The 22,017-nt window shown below is 44.2% G+C and overlaps 1 protein-coding gene across 1 annotated transcript; it reads left to right on the top strand.

Moving 5' to 3' along the window:
• The first annotated feature begins 526 nt into the window (after positions 1 to 526).
• LOC143439768 (uncharacterized) lies at positions 527 to 6,178 on the top strand. The gene is given in 2 exon segments (XM_076926314.1): positions 527 to 5,700; positions 6,056 to 6,178. Coding segments are annotated over 2 exon segments (4,425 nt in total). The 5' UTR covers positions 527 to 1,284; the 3' UTR covers positions 6,065 to 6,178.
• The last annotated feature ends 15,839 nt before the right edge of the window (positions 6,179 to 22,017 follow it).

Here is a 22,017-nt window from a genome sequence, read left to right on the forward strand (position 1 = left end):
ACCTTTCCTGCCTCCTTGAAACAGGGCAAGGGTTGCTTGCTTGCCTTTTGGGATGTTCTTCCAACTAGAAGACAATGGGTCACTGATGAATATGTTCCTTTTTCATATGTCTTTGGCCCCTATTCCTAGTACATGTGAAGTCTTTGTTTTAAACAGTGCTGCATGGACAGGAAAAAAATGACTCACCCAAGAAAGAATAAAGCAATCAAATTCATTCAATTACTTTATATTTTCCTTGAATGTCTGATTCTGTGTCTTTACTTACATAATAAACTGTGATTCTGGTTAGGATGGGATGGACACAACTCAATGCAATTTAGGCAGATCTTTCATGGGCTAGTGTTCACCTTGGAGAGCTAGTTCCCCTGGATACAAATAACATCATGCAGGATCTAGTTAATATGGACGTTTCTAGCAAAGAGGGAACACCTAGGCTGAAGTGGTTAGGAAAAATTATGAGCCCTGAAGAGCTCAGAGTTGATTCTGATAAACAAATCACAAAGTTAGTAATGATAGTAGGGCTTTTTTTTTTTTTTTTACAGTGTTAATTACTTAAAACTAAAAGCCTTTGGGGGCTTCCCGAGCCTTTCATCTTGGTGCATGGGCCGGGAAGCTCGTCCGGGGTTTGTGTGATCACCTAGGACCTCTGAAGACCTCTTGGAGGTGGGTTTAAGTCTGTGTGTCTGTGTGTCTGTGAGTGAGGTGTATTTGAGTGCGGTGTTTGGGTGTGGATTCTGGTTTCTGGCTCTGATTTAGGTTCTGACAGCTGCCGTTGTGAGACCGTGAGGTCCAATGGCCTGAGGCTGAAAAATCTGGGAGACGTCCCAAGTGGTAGGGAGTCAGGATAGCCTGACTGCCCATTTTTTTTGAATGAAGGAGACGAAGCACTCCTCCTATAGGGGAAGGTAAGAGGACCTGCCCCATCGGAACTTGCATTTGGCTGACTATATAAGACTAAACGTGGGCGAGTGTGTTTGGCGGTGATAGGGGTTTGTGTTCTTATCCTGTTTTTGTGATAGGGTTTTGCGTTCTTATTTGTTTTTGTGCTAGGGTCTTGTGTTCTTATCCTGTTTTTGTGATAGGGTTTTGCGTTCTTATTTGTTTTTGTGCTAGGGTCTTGTGTTCTTATCCTGTTTTTGTGATAGGGTTTTGCGTTCTTATTTGTTTTTGTGCTAGGGTCTTGTGTTCTTATCCTGTTTTTGTGATAGGGTTTTGTGTTCTTACCCTGTTTTTGTGCTAGGGTCTTGTGTTCCTATCCGGATTTTGCGTTTTCTGGTGGACGAGATGGGACAGGCTGTGACAACCCCCTTGTCTTTGTCTATGGACCATTGGTCGGATGTTAGGGACAGAGGACGTTTATTGTCAGTAGTTGTAAAAAAGGGGCCTTGGCGGACCCTTTGCACCTCTGAGTGGCCAACTTTCAATGTGGGATGGCCACCTCGAGGGACTTTTGATTTACCCACCATTAGAGCCGTTAGGGCAGTTGTTTTTCAGGAAGGATCAGGGTCGCATCCAGACCATCAACCATACATCACCGTGTGGGAAAACTTGGCTCGCTATCCACCCCCATGGGTCGAGCCTTTCCTCCCACCTCGCCAACCAAGCTCCCGGGTCTTGGCTGTGCAAGAGGGCTCTGCAGAAGAAAGACCGAAACCACGTCAGAATGAAGGCGAGCCCAGCACCCCGCCGGTGTCCGTTTCAAAGATATACCCTGATATAGAAGAACCCCCTGAATGGCCCACTCCCCTGCCCCCACCTTACCCCTCAGCTCCCCAACCTGCACCCCTGCCCTCAGCCCCCGAACTGGCCCCAGCCGCCGGGGCCACAGGGGGGCCCTCAGCAGGTACTAGGAGCCGACGTGGAGCCACTCCTGTAGGACCTGACTCCACCGTGGCGCTGCCCCTTAGGGCCGTTGGGCCGCCCCCAACTGGCGAGAACGAGCTGCAGCTCCTGCAGTATTGGCCTTTTTCCTCCTCTGATCTCTATAATTGGAAAGTTAACCATCCCCCTTTTTCAGAAAATCCTGAAGGACTCACAGGCCTGATAGAGTCCCTGATGTTTTCCCACCAACCCACGTGGGATGACTGTCAGCAGCTCCTACAGACACTGTTCACTACTGAAGAGAGGGAGAGGATTCTCCTTGAGGCTCGGAAAAATATCCGAGATAATCAAGGACGCCCCGCCACTCAGGCTGCTATAGACGAGGGGTTTCCCTTGACCCGTCCTCCGTGGGATTACCACACGGCAACAGGTAGGGAACGGCTGTCCATTTACCGCCGGGCTCTCGTGGCTGGTCTCAGGGGTGCAGCGAGAAAACCCACCAATTTGGCAAAGGTAAGAGAGGTTATGCAAGGAGCGACTGAACCCCCCTCTGTGTTCCTAGAGAGGCTCATGGAGGCTTACCGTAGGTACACTCCTTTTGACCCTATGTCAGAGGGGCAGTGAGCTTCTGTAATCATGGCTTTCATTGGGCAGTCCGCCCCAGACATTAGAAGGAGGTTACATCGTATTGAGGGATTGCAAGATTATACTATCAGAGATGTGGTGAAGGAGGCTGAGAAAGTGTATCATAAGAGAGAGACAGAGGAAGAGAAACAGGAGAGAGAAAAGAAAGAAAGGGCTGAGGATGAAGATAGAAGGGAAAAGAGACAAGAAGAGAACCTAACTAGGATACTGGCCGCAGTGGTAGGAGAAGGAAGGCGTCAGGGAACTGGTAGGGCTAGACAGACAGGGAACCTGGGTGACGGCAGAAGGCAGGGGCCAAGGAGACCCAAAAGAGACCAGCTGTTACTAGAGAGAGATCAGTGTGCATACTGCAAAGAGAAGGGCCATTGGGCCCGAGAGTGTCCTAAAAAGAAAGAGACCAAAGTGCTGTCCTTAGATAATGAAGATTAGGGAAGTCGGGGTTCGGTTCCCCTCTCCGAGCCTAGGGTAACTCTGAAAATAGAGGGGACCCCTATAGATTTCTTGGTGGACACGGGAGCAGAATATTCTGTGCTAAAAAAACCTCTGGGAAAGATACAAGATAAAAAGACGCTGGTGATTGGGGCTACAGGACAAAAACCGTATCCGTGGACTACTTCTCGTACAGTGGATCTTGGAAGAAACCAGGTATCCCACTCATTTTTAGTAATACCAGAGTGCCCTACGCCCTTACTGGGCAGAGACTTGTTAACCAAATTAAAGGCCCAGATAAAATTTGCCCCCTCTGGACCGGAACTGTCATGGGGAACTGAGACACCCCAAACGTTAATATTGTCCCTTCAGCTAGAAGAAGAATACCGGCTATACCAAGAGAGAGAGAAGCCCCCCGAGGAGCTTCAGGAATGGTTACTTCGATTTCCTCAGGCGTGGGCTGAGACAGGGGGCACGGGAATGGCTAGACAGGCCCCCCCTGTGGTGATTGAGCTCAAGTCTGGAGCCACCCCCATTGGGGTCCGACAGTACCCCATGAGCAAGGAAGCCAGAGAGGGCATACGCCCCCACATTAAGAGACTGTTAGAACAGGGGATTTTAGTCCCTTGCAGGTCCCCTTGGAACACCCCCTTATTGCCAGTAAAAAAACCGGGGACAAACGACTATCGTCCGGTACAGGATCTTAGGGAAGTCAACAAGAGGGTACAAGATGTCCACCCTACAGTGCCCAACCCCTACAACTTGCTCAGTACATTGCCACCCACTCGAACCTGGTATACCGTCTTAGATTTAAAAGATGCCTTCTTCTGTCTGAGGTTACATCCAAACAGCCAGCCCCTGTTTGCTTTCGAGTGGCGGGACCCTGAGAGTGGGAGAACCGGACAACTCACGTGGACAAGGTTACCCCAAGGATTCAAAAACTCCCCAACACTGTTCGATGAAGCTCTACACCGGGACCTTGCCCCCTTCCGCGCTAATAACCCGCAGGTGACTCTTATCATTTATATTGATGACATTTTGCTGGCCACAGAGACCCGAGAAGATTGCGAACTGGGGACTCAGAAGATCCTGGCTGAGTTAGGTGAGTTGGGGTATCGGGTCTCTGCTAAGAAAGCACAGCTATGTCGAACTGAGGTGACATACTTGGGATATACCCTAAAAAATGGACAGCGGTGGCTCACAGAAGCCAGAAAACGAACAGTCACACAAATCCCAACCCCAACCACCCCTCGCCAGGTAAGGGAATTCCTGGGGACCGCGGGATTTTGTAGGCTTTGGATTCCAGGATTCGCCACTTTGGCGGCCCCATTATATCCCTTGACAAAAGAAAAAGGGAAGTTCATCTGGACAAAAGAACACCAGGTGGCTTTCGAAACTCTTAAAAAGACACTGCTACAGGCCCCTGCCCTAGCACTGCCAGATTTAAGCAAGCCTTTTACCCTATATATTGATGAGAGAAAGGGGGTTGCCAGAGGGGTCCTCACCCAAGCTCTAGGACCTTGGAAGCGTCTGGTGGCTTATCTGTCAAAAAAACTAGATCCTGTGGCTAGCGGATGGCCCTCTTGCCTGCGAGCGATAGCTGCAACAGCCACACTGATAAAAGATGCTGATAAGCTAACTCTGGGCCAGAAAGTGACAGTAGTGGCCCCCCATGCTCTCGAAAACATCATCAGACAACCGCCAGACCGCTGGATAACCAACGCTAGAATCACCCATTACCAGAGCTTGTTACTAACAGAGCGAGTGACTTTTGCTCCACCTGCCATCCTCAACCCCGCTACCCTGCTACCTGAAGCCGATGAGACCCCAGTACATCAGTGTGAGGAGATACTGGCTGAAGAAGCAGGGACCCGGTCAGATTTGACCGACCAGCCGTGGCCTGGGGCGGAGACCTGGTTCACCGACGGAAGTAGCTTCGTGAAAGAAGGTAAGCGAAGGGCTGGGGCAGCGGTAGTAGATGGAAGGACTGTCATTTGGGCTAGCAGCCTGCCGGAAGGAACTTCGGCGCAAAAAGCAGAACTTATTGCTCTGATCCAAGCCCTAAAACTGGCAGAAGGGAAGTCTGTAAACATTTATACTGATAGCCGATACGCTTTTGCAACAGCCCATGTTCATGGGGCAATTTACAGACAGCGTGGGTTGCTGACGTCTGCTGGCAGAGACATTAAAAATAAAAAGGAGATTCTTGATTTACTAGAGGCTATCCACTTGCCACGAAAGGTGGCAATCATCCACTGCCCAGGACACCAGAAGGGGACTGGCCCTATTGAAAAGGGAAACCAGATGGCAGATCAGATGGCTAAAGAGGCGGCACACGGACCAATGACTCTTATAGCCAAAGTGGGGTCCCGCCAGGATGAGAGGGCCCTGGAAAAGAGAGCCCTCACAGAAGAAGAGGGGCTAGAATACCTGACCAGTATGCACCGCCTCACCCACCTGGGGGCCAGAAAAATGATAGAACTATCCAACAAATCCCCTTACCACATTCCTAGGCTCCAAAAGACAGCCGAAGATCTGGTAAGAAACTGCAGGGCGTGTGCCCTCACTAATGCCGGATCCAGCAGGCATAGTGGGGGAAAGCGCCTACGGGGAGATCGACCTGGAACTTATTGGGAGGTCGATTTCACAGAAGTAAAACCTGCCCGATACGGCAACAAATATCTTCTAGTTTTCATAGATGTTTTCTCAGGGTGGGTCGAAGCATTTCCCACTAAGAAAGAAACAGCAAATGTAGTGGCCAAGAAGATACTGGAAGACATCCTTCCCCGATTTGGAGTACCTAAGGTAATTGGGTCAGACAATGGGCCTGCCTTCGTCTCCCAGGTAAGTCAGGGACTGGCCAGACAACTGGGGATAAATTGGAAGTTACATTGTGCTTACCGACCCCAGAGCTCAGGACAGGTAGAAAGAATGAATAGAACTATTAAAGAGACCCTTACGAAATTATCGATTGAGGCCGGCGGGATTGACTGGACAGCCCTTCTCTCCCTAGCCCTGTTCCGGGTCCGGAACACACCCGGACCTTTGGGACTAACACCCTTTGAGATACTGTTTGGTGCACCTCCGCCTCTGTTTGAAACCCTAGATAGTGTGACACGCCCTGATGACAATAATTTTATACCTTCCACCCACCTTTTAGCCCGTTTAAAGGCCCTTGAGACGATCAGGAGAGATATTTGGGAACAGCTGAAAGACACTTACACCGCCGGAGATCCTGCAGTTCCCCATCAGTTTGAGATTGGAGACGCCGTGCTGGTGCGGAGACACCGGGCGGGAAATCTCGAGCCGCGCTGGAAAGGACCCTACCTGGTACTGTTGACAACTCCAACCGCCATTAAGGTGGAAGGGATCCCCACCTGGGTTCATGCTTCACATGTCAAAAGGGCCCCTCCTGAAACTAGTCCAGATGAGTGGATTTTGGAAAAGACTAATAATCCTCTTAAGTTGCGTTTATGTCGTAAACGCAACCCTGAGTCAGGACAGCAACCCCCATGCCCCGATGCGACAAACCTGGGAGGTGATTAATGAAGAAGAAAACACTGTGTGGTCAATTTCTGCTATACATCCTCCATGGACTTGGTGGCCAGATCTTACGCCTGATATTTGTAAGTTAGCAGCCGGATTGCTTACCTGGGATCTTCCAGACCACACAGACCTAACTAAACCACCCGCTGAAAGACAGTGTGTTCCTAACGGGATAGGAGGCACACTTGGGTGCTCAGGACAATTCTACCGGGCTAATCTCCGGTCCTCAGGATTTTATGTTTGCCCTGGTCAGGGCCACAATCGGAAGCTCCGACACAAGTGTGGGGGGACCTCTGATTTTTATTGCGCTACATGGGGATGTGAAACTACCGGTGAGGCCTACTGGAATCCTACTTCCACATGGGACTTGATTACGGTAAAGAGGAACAGCAGCTATGATAAGTCCAACCAAGGAGAGAGAGATAGTTCTAAATATCCTGAGAATGGGTGTGGATTTGAAAATAGTCCCAATGGAGCCTGTAAAAACAGCTACTGCAATCCCATAGTTATAAGATTCACTGATGCAGGGAAACGAGACCATCGGAGTTGGCTTAAGGGAAACAACTGGGGATTGCGTATAGATGCTGCTGGAAAAGACCCTGGGTTAATTTTTAAAATTAAGTTGACCCTAGAAACCCCCTCTCCAACACCTATGGGACCTAACAAAGTCCTTCTTGCTCAGGGGCCCCCTCCAAAGTCCCTTACTCAAACACCAGTGCAACCTGCGCCAGTGACTGCTGGTCCTTATTATTTTACCCCCTCACAAGGCCCCAAGATCTTGACCACACCACCCGATCCTTCGACAGGACAGAGACTATTTAATTTGGTCGTTGGAGCCTTCCACGCTCTAAATAATACAAGCCCAGACTCTACTGAATCTTGCTGGCTATGTTTAGCAATAACACCCCCATACTATGAGGGAATCGCCATGAACGGTGCCTTTAATAACACCACTTCCCATCACTCCTGCACTTGGGGAACTGAGAGAAAACTAACTCTAACTGAAGTATCGGGGTCAGGTTCAGGACTCTGCCTAGGTACCCCACCTGCCTCCCACAGACATCTGTGTAATCAGACAGTCTCTCGTCCTAAAACATCTATCACCTATTATTTGGTACCAGGGCCCAACCGTTGGTGGGCTTGCAGTACAGGACTCACCCCTTGTGTGTCTACAAGTGTATTCGAACCAACTACAGACTTTTGTGTGCTTGTGCAGCTGGTACCCAGAATTTATTATCATGCTGTGGGTAGTTTCGAAGATAAATTCGATATTAGGCCAAAGATATACAAGAGAGAGCCAGTTTCCCTCACTTTAGCCATCTTACTGGGTGCAGGCATTACTGCTGGCATAGGAACAGGAGCTGCCGCACTGGCCACCGGCCAGCAAGGCCTTAATGCTCTCAGTACTGCTATTGATGAAGACCTAAAAATACTAGAAAAATCTGTTTCCAACTTAGAAAAATCTTTATCATCGCTATCAGAAGTAGTACTCCAAAACAGACGAGGGCTCGATTTGTTGTTTTTAAAAGATAGTGGACTGTGTGCAGCCCTTAAAGAAGAGTGTTGCTTTTATGCTGACCATACTGGAGTAGTCAGAGACTCGATGCAGAGGCTTAGAGAAAGACTAGATAAGAGACAAAAAGATCGAGATGCCCAACAGGGCTGGTTCGAGTCCTGGTTCTCACGATCTCCCTGGATGACTACCTTATTTTCTGCCTTAGCTGGACCGGTGATGATAATTTGCTTAATTTTGATTTTCGGCCCATGTGTGATAAATAGAGTTATGACCATCGTCAAAAATAGAGTTGATGCTGTCCAATGAATGGTGTTGAGACTACAGTGCCAACCACAGGAAGATCCTGATAAGGTAGAAAACGATTTTTAGAGCCTAGGCTAGATATTTTAAGGTTAAAATTATTCAGGAGAGGGAGAGGGAAAATAAAAGAAAATTTTATGGGTCCCATGAATTATAGATTCTTTTTCCCTAGCCTGAGTAGCTAAAGTTGCCCCTCTGGTTTGCCAACCAGAGGCCAGTTAATCCGTAAACAAAGAATGCAGAGTTACAGGACAATGGGCTACCGAGGCATCCCAGGAATGCATCCCAGGAATGAAGATCCTGATAAGGAACTGCTCCCCGCCCCCATGGACCGGTTTGGCCAGATGTTCAAAAATTGGAAAACAACCAATCGTATGCACCCGCGCGAAAGTTTCTCTTTTTCCCCATCCCGAGCTTATATAAACCCTAAACCCTGGAGCCACGAGGTCGATGCCTCTGTCTCCCACATTGAGACACGTGTCGGCCCGGAACGTTCTGCCATTAAACTACCTCGTGTTCTTGCATCAAGTTGGTCTTCCGTGTGTCCTTTGGGTGCGCGCCATCCCGTGACTCGAGTGGGGTCCCCTTTGGGGGCTTCCCGAGCCTTTCAAAACAAATATGAAACATTCTTACTAAGATGTTACCTTCACCTCTAAAAGTAATTCAGGTTGGTTAAAATGTACCTAAACAAATAAGTAATTCACATGGTGTAAAATGTTTCTAAACAAGTAATTCAGATTGGTTAAAAATGTATCTAAACAAATAACTTGAAGTTGGATGCATATTTGCCTCAATTTTACTTGCAAGAAAAGTAATATTAAGAAAATCTGCAACTTTAATGCACCATAATTCAAAAAGCACTGGGCTCCTTTATGCTGAATCTGGCTTAACTTTAGTCATGAGCTCAGCTATGCAAAGTCTTAGTTCTTTTTGGTTTGCTAATGTCCCCCACTTTGCTTTTACTTTACTGTGTTTATCCTTTCCAGAGCAACTAGCTCAAGCAAGGCCCGAGGCTGTCAGATTTTCTCCCTGTGGACAGAGTTACTTCATTTAAATAGGCATTTAAAACCCCTACTTCTCATAGAGTTTTCCTTATATAAAGTGAGATATAACAAATTGTGGTTTTCTTTGCCTGGCTACCACAGTCCTTTGTATCACATATTTCAGAAATCTGATACTGTGAGACATGTTGTGCATATCATAGATGTTGTTTGGTTTCCTTTCATCTCTGTAGTGGGCTTTTCTGGGGACACACTGCACACATCCCACATTTAGTCTGGGTACTCTGTAGACATCAGAGAAACTTGTGAACAGCAACCTTGAAGAGAGTCTACTTAGCTTTGGCACACATACATCCAACATATACGTTCAACATGCATCCAAACTATGTTCAGCAATCCACTGTTGATTTAGCTGTTTATTTACTAGTTTTCCATTGAAAACTAGTGAGACAGACACAAACTGAGTACCCGTTGGTCTGGACGGCTCCCCCTTCAATGCGAACTCCAAAAAGTTCCAGGCTGTGTGGTGTTACTTAGCAACTCACCAAACAAACATGTTTTCCCTCATTTCCCCTAAGCATGTATTTATTTAACAACATTGTAAAATAACCCTTTGTCACTCAACATCTGAAATCATTAGCAGAAAATCTGATGTTTGTGCCACTGTAAGAAGAAATGTTAGCCGTTTTTAAAGCTTTGTTTTATTCTAATTTTATTTCTAATAAGGCGAGGCTCAGATCTGTGCCATTCCATGTCTGGCTTGCATTTAGATTGGCCTGCCTGTGTCTGTGAGGGGTTATCTTGGCATCAGCCTTAGCTGGCACTGTGGTGATAGATTCCTAACCTCTCCGTCTTAGTTTCTTTTTCAGAGTAATGAAGTTAAATATCCATTTTCAGATCTCCTGCAGAATTCAGATCAAATGCTAATGAGAAAAAATTAACAAATTCACCAATCGTTTAATGAACGTTCACAGACATCAGGTGCCATGTTTGATCCCAGGGAAACAAAAATGAGACATAATTCTGTGTTCAAGGAAAACAAATTGTGTAAACAGACAACCTGGAAGTGTTTTCAAGTCTCTCTCATTCCCTCTTTTTACAGTTCACAGAAACTTAAGGATCTTTCTAGACTCAGCCTCTCAGTTATCAATGTCTCCTGGCATCTTCCTTATCTACAGCCCTAGTTTTCATTTACTTGCTGGCCCACCATGTAAATGTCTGAGTCCCTTGTACCCTCTGTCAGTCATCTTCCTGCATAAGATGCATACCCAGGTTGGGGTGGTGGTGGTTTCTTCACTGGCGTCTGTGGCTCAGCAGCCTGTCTCTTTTTGAGTGACAGTGGTAGTCAGACTTTCTGAGCAGCAATGGTTCTCTCCTATTCTGAGTCTGAGTCTGCATGTGACTCAGAGGTGGCTGGTACCCTGTATCTCCCAAAAAGTGAGTCAGGCACTCAAACATGGCCAATCAAAGTATCTGGCTCCCTCAGCCTCTGTGGTTGTAATAGAGAAGGAGTGCTATTTGATTGATGTTACTCAAGCCAGAATGTGGGTTAGTTTTTCACCAAGTATTAAAAGGGAAAACCTTCTCTTGCCTGCTAGTATGTGTTGTGGAGTTCTAAGTCCAGACAAGCTGGCAGCCAAACTTGGCTCTCAGGAAGTGTGGAACCAAGAGCATATAGGCAAAAACTGCTTCACACAGAATGTGAGGACCAGAAGCAAATCAAAATCAAATTAATGTTTGGGTTGCTGCATTATCAGTGCGCGCGCGCGCGCGCACACACACACACACACACACACACACACACACACACACACACACACCTTCTTTCATGTAATATGTAATCCAGACTGGCCTCAAACTCAGTGTGTAGCAGAGGATGACCTTGAACTTCTGATCCTCCTGTCCACACCTCCAAAAGGATGAGATTACAGTTGTGTGCCGCCATGTCCTTAATTCCAGCACTCTCCCAAACAGCACCATCTCCAGCCTGGAGATAGATATGTTCCTGTGCTATCTCCTCATTTGACCAAGTGCACATAGATTTATCCTCTGCCTCTTTATTCAAGGTGGGATGAGAACAGAATTATTTGGACTACTATATAAACCTGCATCTCAATTAACTCTAATTTATTCATTGTCACTATTCGGGCATGGTTGCTACAAGACTTTGAACTATACTTTCACCAGCCCAGACTTTCTCATAGTTTATCAGATAATTTCTCAAATACCTCTTGACTCCAACATGAACCATGGTCTCAGCATCCCAGTTCCTACCAGACTTCACACAGCACTTGCTTTGTGTTCATTTTGTAAGATTGCGGCTATGAATGAGTGGGAAGGACCATCTCTGGTGGTAGTAACTTTGTTATTAGGTTGCCACAGGAGTAAAACATTTAACCAACATTTAATACTTTATGACACACTGCCAGGAAATTGTTTTGTTCTAAAACACAGATCCTAGAACTCTGAGGAGCTCTGATCTACTGTGTGTCTTTAGCGGATCACAGAAGCATACACGTTAAAGAAAGCACAGAACAATCCTTGAGGACATGTATTTTGATGACATGACAGTTGAGACACAGAGTCAGCACTTATTGGAGCCATAGCTTTTCTTTTTTGACTGTCTTACTTAGGTTAGGGTCTCTGACACTTGCAAAGGAAATTATAACAAATAAATACATTTGGATAGAAGTGGATCATGCAGACTGATAAGAGTCATGCTAATCACACACACGAAGGACTCTATGAGCACATGTGGGCTGAGTAAGCTGAATAAGGCAAACAGTAGCTGGCCTCGGTGTCTCTAAGGTGTGTGTCTGTGTGCATATGTATGATGTATGCAAGTATGTATGTATGTATGTATGTATGTATGTATGTATGGTGTAGTTTGTGTGTGTGGTGGGCTTCATGGCACACATCTGTGTGGCATGTGTGTGTATATGGTGGTGGTTGTGGTGCTGTGTGTGCATGTGATGTATATGTGGTTTGTGTGTGTGTGTGTGGTTTATGTGGTGTGTATGTGTGTATGGTATGGTGATGGTTGTGCTATGTGTGCATGTGAAATATATGTTGTTTGTGTTTGTAGAGTGTGTGTGTAGTGTGTATGTGGTGTGTGGTATGGTCTATGTCTGTGTGGTGTATATATGTGTGTGTGTGGTGGTGGTGGTTGTGGTGTATGTGGTATATGTGTGTGTGTGTGTGTGTGTGTGTACCTGAGTCTGCTGTTAGAGGACAGGCATGAGAACATAGAACACATGTCACTTTCCATTTCTTATTTTCTTTTCTCCTGTTCTCTTTTTCCTCCTCTTAGTCATTTCTCTTTGATTTTCTCCTCTTTGACTTTTGTTACTTGAGGACCTGAGCTGGAGCTTGAAAGACACTGTTCATGTTTGTTGTGTTTGAGGGGTGGACGAGATTACACTTATACTCAGATTATGTAATAGTGTGTTAATGGGTAATTTTTTTAAAGTTAGAGTTATAGCAAGACACATTGAAAAAACATCAGCTTTTTTTCTGTAACTTATCTTTTGAATTTGAAATAACTGTAAACACACACACACACACACACACACACACACACAGAGAGAGAGAAAGAGAGAGAGAGAGAGAGAGAGAGAGAGAGAGAGAGAGAGAGAGAGAGAGAGAGATAGATAGATATCTGGTGGACCCACACCAAATCTCCCTTAGTGCTAAGTCTTGTAGAACAAAAATATGACACCAGCATTTGAAAACTGACGTCAGAGGGAGGTAAAAGCTCATTCAGATGACACAAACTGTTAGGTGTGCTCATTGCCCCGATTGGTGGCACAGATGTTGTGGGTTTGGGCCCAGCCATTGTATCCTGGATATAGTTTATCTAATTACTATTGCAACAAAAATACTTAAATCTATCATCACTAAAACACGTCCCTGGGTTACAATTTCACAGCCATGACAGCACCCTTCCTCTCTGTCTCTAGCTACTGACAATCATTCAGCTTATCACCATCTGTATATTTACATTATTTCACAAATATCCTATGACTGGAATCATATAATATGCATAATTTTGAAGTTAGCCTTTTTCACTTATAATTTCCTGAAGGTCAATCCCAGTCATTGTATATTACCAGTGTTTCCTTTTTTATTTGTGAATAGAGTATCAAGATATGGATACAGTGTTTGTCTTAGCTTTCTAATATGGTAACAAGTATCCAAGGCAACTTGTTTTTAAAAGTGAAGGGTATATTTTGGTCCACATTTCTGCTTCAGCTCATGATCCACGGGCTCCTTGCTTTTGAGCCTGTAGTGACGCAATGGTCACAGTGGGAAGCACACAGTGAAGCAACGCTATTCACCTACTGGTGGTGAGGAAGCAAAGACAGAGAAGATGCCGGAGCCCCCCAGTCCTCTTCCAATATGTCTCATGACACAACCTTCTCTCAGTAGGCTGTAATGCTTCATAGCTCCACCACATGCCAGAAGCTCTGCAGCATCTGAATGAAGTCTTTAGGGCAGTGGTTCCCCAACTGTGAGCCACAGCCCCTTTGGAGGTCACAAATCATATATTCGGCATATCAGATATTTACATTACAATGATAACAGTAGCAAAATCATAGTTATGAAGTAGCAATAAAATAATTTTATGATTGGTGGTCCCCACAACATGGGAAACTTCATTAAAGGGTCTCAGTGTTAGGAAGATTGAGAACCACTGCTTTAGGTTATATTTCAGGTGCAAACCACGACAGTGCTATTGTTTAAGCATTCACCCATTGAAGTGTGTGGTTAGTTTCCAGTTTTTACTATTTTATATAAAGTTGCTTTAAATTTTGTATATTTCCACATGAAAATAGATCCCCGCTTAGGATGTATGTCCAAGGGTTCTTTCATATGTAAAGTGCATATTAACAACAAAGAAACAAATGACCAAACTACTTTTGAGGATGAGTACTACCTTACATTCCCATCAGCCATGCATGGTCACCTGCTCCACACCCCTCACAATGTCTGACATCATTGCTATTTTCAATTGTTTTTTTTTTTTTTTTTTTTTTTTTTTCAGTACTGGAAATTGAACCTAGGGCCCTGCATCCTCAAGGTACGTGAATAATGGGCCACTGACTTACAGCCCTAAATATGTCCAAATAACACTGAACATCTTTGCATGACATCTTTATGGTCAGGTGTCTATTTTGTCTATTTTCTAGTTGTATCATCTCATTTGTTTAAAGTTTTCACTCTTTAGCATTCTTTATGATAGTGTATTAATATAAGAGGTCAGTTCTGGCCATGATTCATGAGACATGCTCCTAAAACACTTGGGCTCTTCTTGATGATAGGAGTGTCCTGCCTGGAAACAAGCTAGAGTCATCTGAAAGGAGGGGCCCTTGGTTGAGAAAATGTCTCCATAAGAGCCAGCTGTCTGTCTCTCTGCTGACACAACACTGTCTCAATTGTTATACCTGGATACTAATCTTAATACCACAAGAAAGGATGCTGTTGAGTATGCAGCAAACCAAACTGAGATATTATTGTTCACAATAATGTTATATTTCTGTTATATGTTATAAAATATTGTAATAATATGGTATTTATTTATTATTATTTACAGTAGCTATTCTTAAGGTCTTTATGTTCTCCTGTGAATTTTAGAATAAATTTCACCATACGTCCAAATTTCTCGCTAAGTTTTGGATAAGAATTGTGTTTGTCCAATTCTGACAAATTTGAGAGGAACTGCCTGAGCACTCTTCCTATCTCTCTGGTTTTCAGTCACTAGATCTCACAACATTCACCAACCAGGTTCTGCAGGTGCTTGGGGTGTTAATACCAAAACAGGGAATTTTCTTTGCAACAATTGTAATGGCAAATGGCATTCTGCTTTTGATGGTGTCTGCAACTATTCACTGTCAGAATACAGGAGTCCAACGGGTGTTCCTGTTGGTCTTTACCTTGTGATTTTACATGCTGGTTCTAGAAGTGTTTGGGTAAATAATGGTGCTGGCTGGCTTTATGTCAACTTGATACAAGCTGGAAACATCTGAGAGGAGGGAACCTCCTTTGAGAGAATGCCTCATAGCAAGCCTGTGGGGCTTTTTCTTAATTAGTGATTAACATAGGAGGGCATAGTCCATTGTGGATGCGGCCACCCCTGGACTGGTAGTCCTAGGGTCTATAAGAAAGCAGGCTAAGCAAGCCACGAGGGGCATACCAGTTATCGGCACTCCTCCATGGACTTTGCATCAGCTCCTGCCTCCAGAGCCCAGCGTGGTTTGAGAGGCAGCCTTGTCTTCCCTAAATGGACAGTGATACCCCAATATGTGAGCCAAATAAACCCTTTCCTACACAAGTCATGTTTGGTCTTTGTGTTTCATCACAACAATCGGCACACGAAGATAGAAATTGTGATTTGGCTTTTACTTTTACATAGGGCTATATAGGCTTAGATTTTTCAAAACCTACTTTTATTAAGGGTTCTTAAATGCTTTAACCTCCCTTCTAGCCCACCACCCACCAGAGGTAGTGGAAAGGAAAGGGTAATAGAGCAAAGGAGGGTGTGGATCTGTTTAGAAATAGTTTCTTTGGAGCAAATCTAGTCTATGTTGCCAGGACATCAGCAGTTCAGTTCACATGAATCAACAGTAACAGCTTGATTCACTCACAAACACCATTCACTAATCAGCAATGGCAGGTTGATCCAGAACAAACTGCGAGGCTCTGCCAATTGGCCCGAGTCCTCAGAAGTGGTAAGAAGTGTCACTGGAATATCACCAGAAGTTTTTTGGTGGCATTACTCTCTATGAAGTCATGACAAATGATGACCAGCAAGGAATGGTAAGGTGAACCAATATCACATAGCATCGTCCAGAGCCTGTTGGGTTATAAAGGTTATAAATCCTTTACAAACATCATGTGTTCTCTCAAGCATCTGCCCCTTTCCCAGGGTGCTGCCAGAAAAACACCACGTATTTGTTCTTAGGGAAACATCCTCCCACATGTCTGCTTAACATAAGACTGTTTCCTCTCATAAGACTGTTTCCAGAAAAACATCACATGACACAACTGAGTCTCCAAAGGAACCAGAAATTTCCAGTGTAGGCTTAGAATTAAGAGATTTTCTCAAGTCTGAGAAGAGACATAAAGTTTGTACTTTGAAACAATGTTGATATTGTGATAGACTGTGGGAACTTTTGAAGTTGGACTGAATGCATTTTGCATTATGATATAGCTACAAGCCTATAGGGGCCAGGGAGTAGAATATGGTGATTTGAGTGAGAATGGCCTCCAGACACTCATAGTTTGAATAGGTGGTTCCTAGTTAGTGGAACTGTTTGGGAAGGATTAGGAGGCATGGTCTTGTTGGAGGATATAGGTTACTGGTGGTTGGCTTTGACTTTTCAAAGGCCATTCCAGGCCCAGTCTGCCTCTCTCTGCCTGCGGCCTGTGGACCAGGATGTAAGCTCTCAGCCCCAAGCCTGCCTGCCTGCCACCATGATGACCTCCCCACCATGATGACCATGAGCTAACCGTCTGAAACTGTATTAAATGGTTTCTTTTATAAAATTTGCCTTGGTTGTGGTGTTTCTTCACAGTGTATAACAGTAACTAAAACTGTTAGAATTTTCTTTCCCATCCTCTATCCAGCTCTCACCTTGGTAAGGTCTCCCTACTCTGCCCAATCTTCCTCTGAACTCACAATCCTCCTGCCTTAACCTCCAGATTGCTGGGATTAAGGATTTCTGCCACAATGTTCAACATTCCCTAAGTGTTTTCTACATGAACAATCGCATCATCTGATAATAGAAATGTTTCTAGACTGTGTGCTTTTCTTTTCTTTTACCCCACTGCAGAGAATCTGACTTCCAGTTCTGTGGTGAATAAGTGTGATGAGACATTCTTGCTTTGTTGCTAAGGAAAAGCAGTGTGTTATAAAAGATGCTCTTCTGGGTTGAGAAAATAGTCTGTTCCTGTGTGTGTGTGTGTGTGTGTGTGTGTGTGTGTGTGTCTGTGGGTGGGTGTGAGTATGCATGTGTGTGTACAGTCAGTGTGTATGTGTATGAATGTATGTACGAGTGTGTGTCTGAGTGTGTGAATGTGTGTGTAAATGTGTTTATGTGTGTGTGTGGTGTGTGGGTGGGTGTGAGTGTATGTGAGTGTGCATATGTGTGCACAGACAGTGTGTATGTGTGTGAATGTGTGTGAGTGCATGTCTGAGTGTTTTTATGTATGGATGAGTGTGTGTGTGTGTGTACATGTGTGTGCAGATACTCAAGTAGGCCAGAAGTTGGCATAGGGCACCTTCTACAGTTGCTCCCCACCTTATCTCTCACTGAATCTACAGACCAACTGACTAATTAGTTGCCCAGTGAGTTTTGGGAATCTTCATTTGTCCTGAGACAGGGTTATAAATGTGTTTATCTGTGCCCAGCTTTTTAGAAGTGGATGATGCAGACACAGGTCCTGCAGTTTAGACGCCAGATGCCTTACTGATTGACCTGTTCCCGTTTCCACATGTGCTCTTCTTTTTCCTAGTTTTTTTTTTAAAGAGTGGATTGTATTTATTAAATTTTTTATATCATTGATGATATCATGTGATTTTTCTTCTTTAGTTTATTGATATAATGAAACACATTGTTCAGTTTTCAAATACAGAACAAGCCTTGCATACCAATATTGGCTCCTGCCTGGTTAAGGTGTAGAGCTAAGGTGCACATTTTCATACATGGTTGCATTTGGTTTTCTAACATTTTGCCTAGGACCTCTGTGCTCATGTTTATAAGAGTTATGTGTTTTCAGTATAATTTTGTGCCTCTGTGTGTGTCCATGTGTGCATGTGTGTGTGTTGTCTATGTCTGAATTTGGTGTGAGAGTAAAATTTGTCTTATAAAATCAGCTAGACAGAGCATCCTCCTCTTCTGCTTTCTGAAAGCAAAGATGGAAAACTTGTGTGTGTTGACACAAGTCGCCTCTTGTGCGGGGGGCCTAACACTCAGCAGTGCTCATTCTCAGAGTCCGTTTTCCTGTTGTGATTTATGAAATGGTTTTCTTTCTTTTTAAAAAAATATTTTATTTATTTTATGTATATGGGTACACTGTAGCTGTCTTCAGACGACCCAGAAGAGGGCATCAGATCCCATTACAGATGGTTGTGAGCCACCATGTGGTTTCTGGGAATTGAACTCATGACCTTTGGAAGAGCAATCAGTGCTCTTAACCACTGAGCCATCTTTCCAGCCTTGAAATGAATATATATATATATATATATATATATATATATATATATATATTCCCTGGTGTCCTTGTTCTTAAAGCAAGGCTGGTAGCCTCTTACACAGACATCCAGCAGCATTCACCTAATATTCACACACACACACACACACACACACACACACACACACACACACACACACATATATATATATATATATATATATATATATATATATATATATCTGCTACTGTTGTTTTCTCATTTTGCTTGCTGGCCTAAGGGAGACACTTCAAGTGTGCTCTCTGGTTCCTTGCAAAGATAAAGCCTCATTTTATCCTAAGGCGCTTGTCTCCATTTTATCAGAAACGGATGCTTCAGGCCAAGAACATTCAAGGACAAGAATTTTCCCAGTCATCCTGGCCAGCTATCAGCTGATCATCCTTTTTCCAAATCACCTTTGCTCTGTGATCCTGGAGTCGGACCCTGCAAGGAGCTTACTCTGCCAGCTGGCACAGTGACAGCCCTGTGTCAGTAGAGGGCACTGGAGGGACGCTGCAGAACTAGCTAGCTCTGGCTGTCTCTGGTGTCCTTGTTCTTAAAGCAAGGCTGGTAGCCTCTTACACAGACATCCAGCAGCATTCACCTAAGCACCGGCCCCCAGACACCCTGCCAGGCTCAGTGTGCTGGAGCCCTTCTGCCAGCAGACTGGCGGCTTCAGTCCACCAGCCGCAGAGCAACCCTGACCAGGGATGCACAGCAAACTTGTCTGCTCATCTGCTAGGCTGCAGCTACAGCCTTTGTAAATGCAGACTTTTAGGGAGGAGGTCTTTCTTTGCAAACTGTTCTTATATGGGTATCCCCATCCCTATGGTTATCATTAAAAATGACTTCTGTCTTCTGTTAACAGCTTCTTTCTGGTAACTAATTTTTGTATTACAGTTTTCCTTTTCAAATTGGTTGTGCGATTTCTGTCCCCTGCAGAAACTGTGTAAAATGGAGAAACAGAATGGTCTTTAAAATGTACCAGAATTCAAAGATCTGATTGTGGGGTTAAGTTGATGGTGCTCTTGGATTTCAGCATGTGCTGATAGCAGCATGTGCTGATAGGAAACAGGCTGCTTGCATCCTACGGCATGTGGGGATGACACAATTAGCTTGTGATTGTTAGGGTTGGCTGTGATAGAGCACAAGGGAAGTAAGTATACCAGGAAGCCACGAGTCCCATCAACCACTGATGTCTGCAGGGATGGTGATAAGGAGTTGTACTCTCATAAGTGGCATTACACACCATCTCTTTGATACAGTAATCTACACATGAGTCTGGGCTTAATATTTGTCTCGTGGATGTTTATATGCCAGTACTGAAATACAGTGTGCATTTTTAGTGTGTGTATGTGTGTGTGTGTTTGTGTGTGTATGTGTGTTAGAGGAAAAAAAGGAAGGTAAATTTCTCTTTATTTCTGTTATTTCATTTTTAATATTAGCTTTCATAGTCCTAGGGGAAATGTTTAGATTTATTTATTGATTTATAGAATTTATTATTTTTATATATACATATATGTGTGCTTGCATGTGTTTATGTGTGCCATGTATGTTCAGAAGCCAAGAGAGGCCGAGTCATGGACAATTGTGAGCCACCTACGTGGTCTCGGTGCTAGGAGCCAAACCCAGGTCCCTAGTTTTATTTTTTTAATTGAAATCATATTATATTTTTATATTACTCATAGGAAACCAACATTTACTGGGTTTATAAGTCTTGTAAAAAAAATACCACCTCTCTGTTTAAACCTTTTTCTGATTTCAGGAAATTTTAATTTTGAAATTAAAATACAATTTTGTCATTTTCCCTTCTCTTTTCCTTCCTCCAAATCTTCCTATATTCTCTCTCTCTCTCTCTCTCTCTCTCTCTCTCTCTCTCTCTCTCCTCTCTCTCTCCTTTTTCCTTCCCTCTCCTCGCCCTCTCCCTTTCTCACTCCCTCCCTCCCAAACTCATGGGCTGTATTCCTTGCATTGTTTTTACATATGAGTGTTATCTCTCTGTGTGTATTCCTAAATATATAAGTACAGCATGCTCAGTTGCTATGATATTACTGGTATGTGTATGGTTTCGAGGCTGACCACCTAATATTGGGTAGCTGATTCAGGGGCTCTTGCCTGGGGAAGGTGATTTCTCTTGCTTTCTGCATTCCTTAGTTACACGTAGTTCTGTGATTAAGAGTTTAGGGACCATGAGGTTTCCCCTTCCACATTAGCGTGTTTGTGGGTGTTATCAGTGTTCAGGTCTCGATTAGGCAGCCATGCTGATGAGACTTCATGGCTGTAGCTTCCCTGACATTTCTAGGAGTCACCTTCTTACAGCAGATTTTCTAATGTTCTGGTTATTGCAATCTCTCTATCCTCTCTTTCTCCATGATCCCTAAGCCTTGGGTTATAGATGTATCAGTTGAGGCTGGGTACCACACAGTCTCTTATTTTTTGCATTTTTTATAATTTGTGGTTTTCTATAGTGGTCTTCATCTGTACCAAGATGTTTCTTTGATGAGAAGTTAGATTTATAATTATCTGTGGGTTTAAGAACACACACTCAGAGTGTTCTTAGGGATCATGTTGGCTTAGTAAAGCAGCAGGTGTAGGTTCTCCAAGATCCATAACTTCATTAGTCCTGTTTATCTAGTTAAATTTCTAGTACTGGGCAGGATTTACCTCTGAGTAGGCCATCGGTCCAAGGAGAGAACTATAGGTTACTGTCAAAATATGCACACCACGAGTGCACTTAGCAGTATTGTGCAGTGATGGTTATTAGTTTAGTTCACAGGTGTCATGGCTGGGTATGACTATTGTTTGCTCCTGTCCCTTGGAAGCTTTCATGGTACCTTCTAGCTTAAGAACTAGTCCTTAGGGAGGAGGTTTTCAGATCAGATCCAGCTCAACCCTCTAGGTCCTGACTGAGGTACATGTCTTCCAAAATAGGGGCTTTTATCTTCAACCACTGGAAAACAACCAAGGACCACAGAAATAGCTTATCATTTATTTTTTGGAGGGGTCCCTTGGACAGTCCTGACCAACAACTCAAAAGAAGCATCTCATCTTAGGCTTGAGGTTTTTGATGGTCTGTAGCTCTCACGGGGAACATTGTCAGCCCAGATGGGAAATTTTCATTTAAACTATTTGTGTGTGTGTGCATGTGTGTGTGTGCATGTGTACGTGTGTGTGTGTGAATATGTGTGTGTGCATTACATATGATTTTATGTAGGTAGATAGTAATAGGATTCCTTATGACCTTTGCAGACATCCTCACTGGTATTATACCTACTTTTTTCTGGATTCATCTCAGCCCCTCCCTAATCACTGTATCCTTCCATCCACATCTCTATTGCTCCCCAACACTCCTTTCCCCTTTTTACTTTCCTGGTTTCTGTAATTACTCCAGGCTATACATTCACATCTGAAGACTTGGAGCTAGGAACCACAGATAGGCATATACACCGTTCATTTTTCTTGGTCTGAATCCCTCCTCCATACTTTTCTACTTTCATCCACCTGCTTGCAAATTTTATGATTTTATT

Source organism: Arvicanthis niloticus, chromosome 27 (assembly GCF_011762505.2).
Source record: "Arvicanthis niloticus isolate mArvNil1 chromosome 27, mArvNil1.pat.X, whole genome shotgun sequence".
NCBI classification, from domain to species: Eukaryota; Metazoa; Chordata; class Mammalia; order Rodentia; family Muridae; genus Arvicanthis; species Arvicanthis niloticus.